Raw genomic sequence first — 8,923 nt, 5'->3', positions numbered from 1 at the left:
TAATCCCACCGCTCTGCTCTTGATCTTTCCGGACAGCCAAATTCTCCTTTCTTTTGGAAAGGCCGGCGAGGCATCGAATAAAAGCTTCACTTCGGACTTTGTCACTAAGTTGGCCCATTGATAATCGGGGTTGTAATTCTGCTGAACAATGTACTTTCTTTTCCCGTGCGTGTGTGTGTGTGTGTGTGCTTTGAATTGTTTAGGATTTTAACGATGACCAAGTCGTCCAGCGAAAACATGATGCCAGAGACCCAAAGCAATCCCAGTTGGACGGACGACTGCCTGAGCTCCCAGGATGAGCACGAAGTGGACAAGAAAGACGAGGAAAACGAAGCCATGGGTCTCTCCTTCAAGGAAGATCGGGAAGAGCTGGAGGAGGAGGAGGAGGAGGAGGAGGAGGACGAAGATGAGGAGGACGAGGAGGAGGACGTGGACGAAGATCAAAAACCTAAACGGCGGGGGCCGAAGAAAAAGAAAATGACGAAAGCCAGGCAGGAGCGGTTTAAAATGAGGAGGATGAAAGCTAACGCCCGAGAGAGGAACCGCATGCACGGGCTGAACGCCGCGTTGGACAGTCTGCGCAAAGTCGTGCCCTGTTACTCCAAAACCCAGAAGCTCTCCAAGATCGAGACCCTGAGGCTGGCCAAGAACTACATCTGGGCTCTGTCCGAGATCCTGCGATCGGGGAAGAGCCCGGACCTGGTCTCATTCGTCCAGACGCTTTGCAAGGGCTTGTCCCAGCCCACCACCAACCTGGTGGCCGGCTGTCTTCAATTGAACCCGCGAACTTTCCTCCCGGAGCAGAACCAGGACGTCCCGCACATGCAGGCGGCCAGTGCCTCCTTCTCCGTGCACCCCTACGCCTACCAGTCCCCCGGTCTTCCGAGTCCGCCCTACGGTACCATGGACAGCTCCCACCTCTTTCCCGTCAAGCCGCACAGTTACGCGGGGGCCCTGGAACCTTTCTTTGACAGCACCCTCACTGAATGCACTAGCCCATCCTTCGACGGGCCGTTGAGCCCACCTTTGAGCGTCAATGGGAATTTCACCTTCAAGCACGAGCCTGCTCAAGAGTTTGACAAGAACTATACTTTCACCATGCACTACCCCGCCGCCACGCTGGCCGGGCCCCAAGGACACAGCTCCATGTTTGCCGGCACGACCCCTCGGTGCGAAATCCCCATAGACACCCTTATGCCATATGACGGGCACTCGCAACACGAGCGAGTCATGAGTGCCCAGCTCAATGCCATCTTCCACGATTAACCTGCGGAGGAAAGGAACCGATTGAAAATGGACTTCTTGAATAGTTGGTTTCCACGCTGCAGCCAGCCCCCGATACCACTTGCTGCAGACAGAGTGCAAATGTTTCACGCTTCAATTAGGACTTGCATTTATTATTCTTACTGCCTTCAGGAGAAACGGGACCTGGTCGCCTTCCTCGTCACCTTCTTAACAGCATTCGACTTAGCGCTTCTCTTTGTGGGCGACGCATGGAAAGTGGAGGTCGCGCCTGTTCAGAAAATACTAATAATCGATCCACATGACAAAACCACGAGCAATAATTAGGAATCTATGCAATTTTTAAACTAATAATGGGCCAATTTAAAAATATATTTTTCAACCAACATTTTACTACTGTTACCTTTGCCATGCTGAATTATTTTGTTGTGATTTTTGTACAGAATTTTTAATGAATTTTTATAAGGTCGATTTCCTATTTTAACCATTCAGCTTCATCACTGTTTGATATCGAGAGTAGAATTATCTATAATTTATAGCAAAGTCATTTGATTTTTAACCAGCAGATAAGTGCTTAGAATAATATTCTGTTGCCTTAGCACTTCCTACCTAAAAAAAATCACAGGTTGCACAATCCTTTTTAAAAAAAAAAAATAGATAGAGGGCTTTCCCACTTCAATCTTTAACTGGTATTACTTAGGAAACTAACAGGATGCCAATGGGGGGGGGGGGGGGGATGTAAAAGACATATCGTTCTTGGATCATATCGAAATGATATGGCAGTTGCACAAATGGGTATCGGTTTTTTTTGTTCAGTTTCTTCGAACGGTTGCTTGACTATCACAAATCGTTTGCACTGCATTTATTTAGATCATTTCCATGAAACATTATCGGAACAGCGAGGCTAATTTGACTCTAAAACCAGCGAAGGAATTGTTCCATGTCTCAACTAATTGACTCGACATAATGCACACGTAGAGACGACACACACACGAAACACGGCGTCTTATCATGAGTTAAAAGCTCCAGCTATAATCAGGCTTTTTAATGTTGGGCTCTATATTAGTTAATTAGTGCGGTAGCTTAAAAAAAATCTCACATTTATTCAGTAATTAGAACAATAGATATTGCATGTACAATGCAGTCCAGATGAAGTGCTGTTTAAAGTGTAATGCTGGTTTAACTGAAATAAATTGGTACTGTAATTTTGTTTGTAATCCTGTATTTTATGATGTAATGCCACAATGCATTGGGAATTGAAATTACATTCATCCAGTCCTTTATTGAAATAGTAAGCTCACCTTTGTCAAATGTTGCATTTTCATTAAATGTGATTTTCCTTAGTGTATGTAATTCCTATGGGATTATTGTTTTATTTTGATAGCTCATGAAAGGTGCAAAATTTATTATTTGTAGAATAAAAGCTGATTACAACAAACGTTGATGGCTGTGGTCTGTTTAATTTTCATTTTGTAATCAGACCCAACGGAAACAATAGCATTTTAATACTTAAAGTTATAAACGCTTCCTCGAGGATATTATTGCCCACAGATTTCCCATTTGTGTCTCTCTACTTTGAGAACAGCTTCAATAATCATGATTTGTTCCTTTGAGATTTTTTTCCCTTGACATGAAATAAAAGATATCCTTACAAACTTGAACCAGTGTCAGTGTTTAATAGATCTCCCTTTGCCTCACATTTTCTCGACCACTGTTGCAGCTTGGAGGGATCAAAGTTGACTTGCTTCAACTTTGGAAAGAACAATGTCAGGTGGCGTAGACCATATAATGGTCCTTGCACCTTTGCTAAAAGCTTTGCACAAATGTCGTCCTTTGTAGCCATGAAATAATGAGCTGGATGCGCAGTAACCGTTCAAACCAATTTAAGGAATTAACACAATACAAATTCTTTCAAATAATGTTGAAGATATCTAGTATTTAACATCCATTTGATTTAATGCCACATCAAAATAGAAACACTAGCCAACTTAAATTTACCCCAACCCAAGGGGAATAATTATTTGCCTTGGAATTTATTCTGCAAGAAGCAATGGTTGAACTTTAATCCTCTCCTTTTTTTCAAATATTCTGAGGATGACTAATTTCTGTTTAACTCTCCACCTTCTTGCCGTAGGTCAATGCAATAGGATAGAATTTTTAAATTTGCTCATCTTAATCTGACTACATATGCATTGTTCATTCTTAAAAGGTAATAATTAAACTTAAAAGTTTTAAACCTTTTTAATCTTAGAGGTTGGGTTGAAAAGTGTGGTGGTTCAAATTTTAAGAAATGTAATGCCGACAGATTTTTTTGTAGCGTAAGCATTAAAACAAAATTTCAAAACATTGAATGAAATATATTAATAATTTGCTGTGTCAAGGTCACAGGTTATGTTTGTTTCAACAGAAATAAACAAAATGAAGGTCTGGAAATCTTAACGTTATTATTCATGAGCTATTTGCTTTACAACAATTAATGTCATATTCCCAGAGCTGATGCAAAGAAAAGCAACGAACCTGATAAGGATTGCCATTTTTACAAACCGGTCAGAGGTTCTGAGATATGAAAGTATGGGTTAATTCCTTCAAAACAAAATTTTGGGATTGGAAGCATTGAAACTAAATATTTAATGTCAATTAAAAATAAAGAAAAGGAATGACTGTATAACAAATACATTTGAAAAGAAGCACATTTCTCTACCTTTGACTTCACATGTAATGTGTATTTATTACTAGAATTAAGATAATTTATTAAAAGAACATTTAAAAAGCTATATTAACACGAGTTAAATGTCTGCTCTGAGCTACCAGAATTTTTCGGTCCATATTTGAAAATGTCTTCACTTTGCCCAAGACCAGAATTTTCAGTCTTGCTTCGGATCGTCTATACTGATGAAATCTCTCTCTTTTTCCTGGGAAGCATAATCCAGTGAGGGACAACTCTCTTGTCCAGTCCAAAATATTTTGCCATATATGTAGTGGTTTGGATTTAGGTGTCTGGAGAATATGTACTTGGCGGCATTTCACTTTCTTGCCCCTCCGCGGTCTTTCTGTTCTCATTAAAAGCATCTGTGTCTATTATGGTGTATTTAAGGGTATGATGGCACAACCACTGCAATGTTTCGGATGCACATAGATCATCGTAAGTAAGCACGGACATACTTCCTTTCAAATTTTTATTTAGTTCTTGAAGATTCTTACGAAAGCTTCTAAAATCTAAATGGTACAAATTGCCAAAATATTATAATAACCTAAATGAAAGGACACGTCCCTATTTAACGGAAGGTCATTATCAGTGTTGTCTCTCTCTCTTCCGAACGAGCTGCAGTCGAATTTCTTGGGGAATAATCAGGTTTTCTTTCCATTTACAAACTGATGCGAGTACTGTCACCTCGTAGACAAGCAGTTGACTGCGAGCTGAGAACATGAACTGTCGCAACACAAATTCATTCGGCTGCAGTTGGACCTGTTCCATCATCTCTATTCCCTTGTGCCTATTGGCAGACTCCCGAACACCTAAGCATAAGAGAACAAAGACAGGAGTTAGCTACAATTAAAATGAGCAGACTTCTTGTGCAATGTGAACTGAAATGTTATGCTGAGAAAGTAATTAGCAAAAAAAGGATTTAATAGCAGCTAGGGCCATAACAATTCAAAATAGTGTATCGATAGTGTAAAACATTAAATAATTTATGCAATGCTGAAGAAAATTTTAAATTTTTGCATTTATATCTGTTTCCCATATGGAAATTTCAACTGTGTCACCTATTATAAGAGGGTAATTTTAAAAAAAACAACCTAGGATATTAGTGGATAAATGACCCTTGGTTATGCCTAGATTTCAAAGCATAAGGATTCTTTCAGTCAGTTGAGGGGCAACTCACATGCCACCATCTTTTATTCAAACCCAGGCAGGCACAGATGTTGCTTCTGCAGGGGAGGTTTTAATTTATGAAAATTATATTGTTTATGCATGAATGCTCTATGCATAACACACAGTCCTTCCATCTGATCAGAGAAATACCACAGAACCAGTGCCAAAGTCAGGAACATATTCTGCAGATTTATTCGCTTAAATGTTTAATGACTATCTGGAAAGCATTTGCAAACCACAACAAACCTTCTCAAACAATCTGATTCTTTTGGCATTTGTGCTGCTATTGACTACACTTACCGTTGTTGTGTGTCACTATATTTTACACGTAATCAAAAGCAAATTAAATAATTCAAAATGGAATACAGACCGAATGTTTGCTGAGTGAAATCCAACGAGTGATCAAAAGAAAGACAGAAGAATTTGTGGTTCAACATTTGACCATCAAGTAATTTTAAAAGCCAAATCCTATTCATCAATATTTGGTGGCTCTGGGACTCAGAAGAACCATCAAGTAATTTTAAAAGCCAAATCACATTCATCAATATTTGGTGGCTTTGGGACTCAGAATAGGATCAAGATGATCGTTCAGAATTTCTGCCTGCTATGAACTATCATGAATCTTCTACATTTAAATACATGAAGCATGCTAACAGCTCAAATATTACAGCTACAATATTTTGATTTGTGAAAAACCTGTACTTTCATTTTGGTGCACACTGAATGCAAACAGCGTTCATCAATTGGAAGTACAACATGCAAGATTTATACCTAAAGTGAGCCATTGATTCGACAAGTATCGTTCTTCAAATTGTTAAAACACATCTTGAATATTACTTTTCTTTATTTCTTTTTAAATATTTTTATTAGTTTGATTTTAAAGCAGAAAAAAAAAATAAAAGAACAAAAAGCAATTGTGGAGTGTTAAGTTTAAATAATAGATTCAATCCTTAAAAAAGAAGGTACAGAAATCATAAGGATTATCCACAATTTACAAACATATTAATAATTCTATCCCAATTACAGAGAAATCCAAATTGCATCCCTACTTAATCCATGTTGTATGATAATAAGCATATTTAATACTAAAATGAATACAGAGAAAAAAACAAATAAAGACTAAGAAAATTACTCATAAATGGCCCCCACAGCATTTGAAATCTTATGCCCGAATTATCAATTGAATAATGAATCTTTTCCAGTTCAAACATGGCATAATATTTCTCAACCACTACGCATGAGTGGGCAAGGAAGCATCCTTCAAAAGAGAATTAAAGGATAGAGTTCGACATTTAACTGAAGTCAAAAAAACAGCATCCTTTCCTGTTGTTCCGAGAAGGGCAACTGAAGGATTCGGCTCTAAATTTATGCCCAGAATTAAAGATAGATATGGCAGACATCTCTTCAGACTAGGGCAAGCCCAGAATGTATGAATTAAAGAAGCTTCTCTCCTCTTACATCTATCACAGCAATAATTTATATTTGAATAAAAATGAGATGATTTAGCTGTGGACATGGGCACCATATGTATAACTTTAAATTGCAATAAACAATGATGAGCACATAACGAAGAGTTATTGACCAACTTAATAATTAAATTCCAAACTACATCTGATATTGAAAGGATTAAATTCCATTTCCAGGCATTTAAAATTTTAAATAATGGGGCCTGTCTTAAACATAGCAACTTATCAAAAGTAAGAGATTGTAACGAGGTCACTACAGTTACAGCTAGGTTATAGCTCTCGGTTATAGCCCTAAGGCTTTAGCTTGAATCTGCAGGAGAAGAAAGACACACACCAGTAGAGTGTATTCGACACTGAGTTCATTCAGTGGCAGCTCTGCCTTTTATAGTCAGCTCGGCCCCGTCACCACCGGGGTGTGGCTTGAGTGGGCCAGCTGCTGTTTGGTTATATGGGATGCCCGGGCCCCAGTTGGGCTCCCTGCGATCCACCAGCAGTGATTTCACCACTCTGCCGGCGGCCTATGGAAATGGGCATTTCAGCCCGCACAATTTTTTTGCAGGTTGCCGTGTTCGATAGCCATTTCCTGTGTCAGCCCGAAGCGTGGGCCATAGGTCACGACATGACCACCCCCAGAAACGGCGATCGGGGCACTGTTTTTAGGAGGCCGACCCCTGCACCGTGGGGTCAGATGAGTGATGGTCTGATCAAAGTCCAGGTAAGCTGGTTTCAACCGGTCAAGTGTGAAAGTTTTTTCCCTGCCACGATGTCCAAAACACAAGTGGAGCCGTTGTGTCTGAGGACACGTTATGGCCCATAGTAAGGCCACTGAAGAGGTGGTCGGTGAGCCCAGCACCAAATAAATGCATGTTTTCAGACAGTAAAATTCTTTGTGATGCAAGTCCAGGGTTGGCTGTGGGGTCTAGGTTTAGCGGGGGTCAGGGGGCCTAGGCACTTGCGTAGCCGAGTCAATGTGGTCACTGGAGGCTCCCCTAAGTCCTCAAGGGCCATCATAAATTCACCCAATATAACTAGGGGTGTGCCATAGACTAATTCGGCAGAGGATGCCTCGAGGTCTTCCTTGGGTGTGGTACAGATGCCTAACAGGGCCCAAGGGAGTTCATCATCCCTGTTTGGTCTGGTAAGCCATGTCATTAAGGCTGCCTTAGGTGTCTGTGGAACCTTAAAGTGTCTGTGGGAAATACGCCGTGGTGTGGTGGAGTTGGATCCCCAGGGCTAAGGCGGTCCACAGACAATGTGAATTGAGTCCCCCGTCGGATGTAAGGTGTTCGGGGACCCCAAGTGTTGAGTAAAGCCCATGCACATCCTTCTGTGGAAGCCTCTGATAGTGGCCCCGCCTCTGGCCATCTGGTCAACCATTGTCAGAAGGTAACGTGTGCCTCCGGATACAGGCAGGGGCCCCACAATGTCAATGGGCATGTGGCTGAAGCGGCGACGTGCTGGCTCGAATGTCTGTGGTGGATCTTTGAATTGAGTCTGGAGTTTGGATGACTGGCCCTGAGTACGTCCTGGCCCATGGAACGACCTCTTTGCAGAGGCCATGCCAGACATACTGTTCACCACCATTTTGACTGTGGTCCTGATGGCGGGGTGAGCCAAGTTGTGGACTGAGTCAAAAGCCTGCCTCTTCCAGACAGCCTGAATGACAGGGTGAGGTTTACCCGGTGAGGTGTCGCAGAGCAGTGTGCAATTGCTGGGGGCGATCTGGATGTCCTCCAGTTGTAAGCTGGTGATTGATGTCTGGTACACCAGAATGTTAGGGTCTGCTTGTTGCACATCAGTGAGGGCTGCGTAGTCGATGCCAGGGGTAGGGTTGTGCACCGCCAAGATAGCTGGATGGGAAAGGGCGTGGACCACCACATTGGATTCGCTGGCTATATATTCAATGTCCATTGTAAATTCAGAAATGTAGGACATGTGCTGCTGTTGCCTGGCTGACCACGGATTTGACACCTTACTGAAGACGAAGGTAAGAAATTTGTGGTCCATGTAAATTTTGAACTTCCTGCCCTCCAGGAAGTAACGAGAGTGCCGAATTGCCAGGCATAAGGCTAACAGTTCTCTATCTAAGGCACTGTACTTGAGCTCTGGTGGCCTGAGATGTTTCCTGAAAAAGGCCAGCGGTTGCCATTCTCCATTCATCAGTTGCTCAAGTTACCCCCAATCACTGTGCTGGAGGCATCTGTCGTGAGGGCAGTCAGGGCATCTGTCCACGGGTGCACGAGGAGGGTGGCATTGGCTAGGGCATTTTTGATGGCCTGGAAAGCCTCGGTCACCTCCTGGGTCCATTATATGTTTTTACTGGGTCCTGACATGAGGGGAA

The 8,923-nt window shown here is 41.8% G+C and overlaps 1 protein-coding gene across 1 annotated transcript; it reads left to right on the top strand.

The window, feature by feature from the left end:
* Positions 1-213: 213 nt before the first annotated feature.
* neurod1 (neuronal differentiation 1) lies at positions 214-1,584 on the top strand. The gene has a single exon (XM_069930549.1). The coding sequence runs from the start codon at positions 214-216 to the stop codon at positions 1,264-1,266; it is 1,053 nt and encodes a 350-aa protein (XP_069786650.1). The 3' UTR covers positions 1,267-1,584.
* The last annotated feature ends 7,339 nt before the right edge of the window (positions 1,585-8,923 follow it).

This window comes from Narcine bancroftii, chromosome 4 (assembly GCF_036971445.1).
Source record: "Narcine bancroftii isolate sNarBan1 chromosome 4, sNarBan1.hap1, whole genome shotgun sequence".
Lineage (NCBI taxonomy): Eukaryota > Metazoa > Chordata > Chondrichthyes > Torpediniformes > Narcinidae > Narcine > Narcine bancroftii.
The sequence above is the reverse complement of the archived record's forward strand: the minus strand, read 5'-3'. Positions and strand labels throughout refer to the sequence as shown.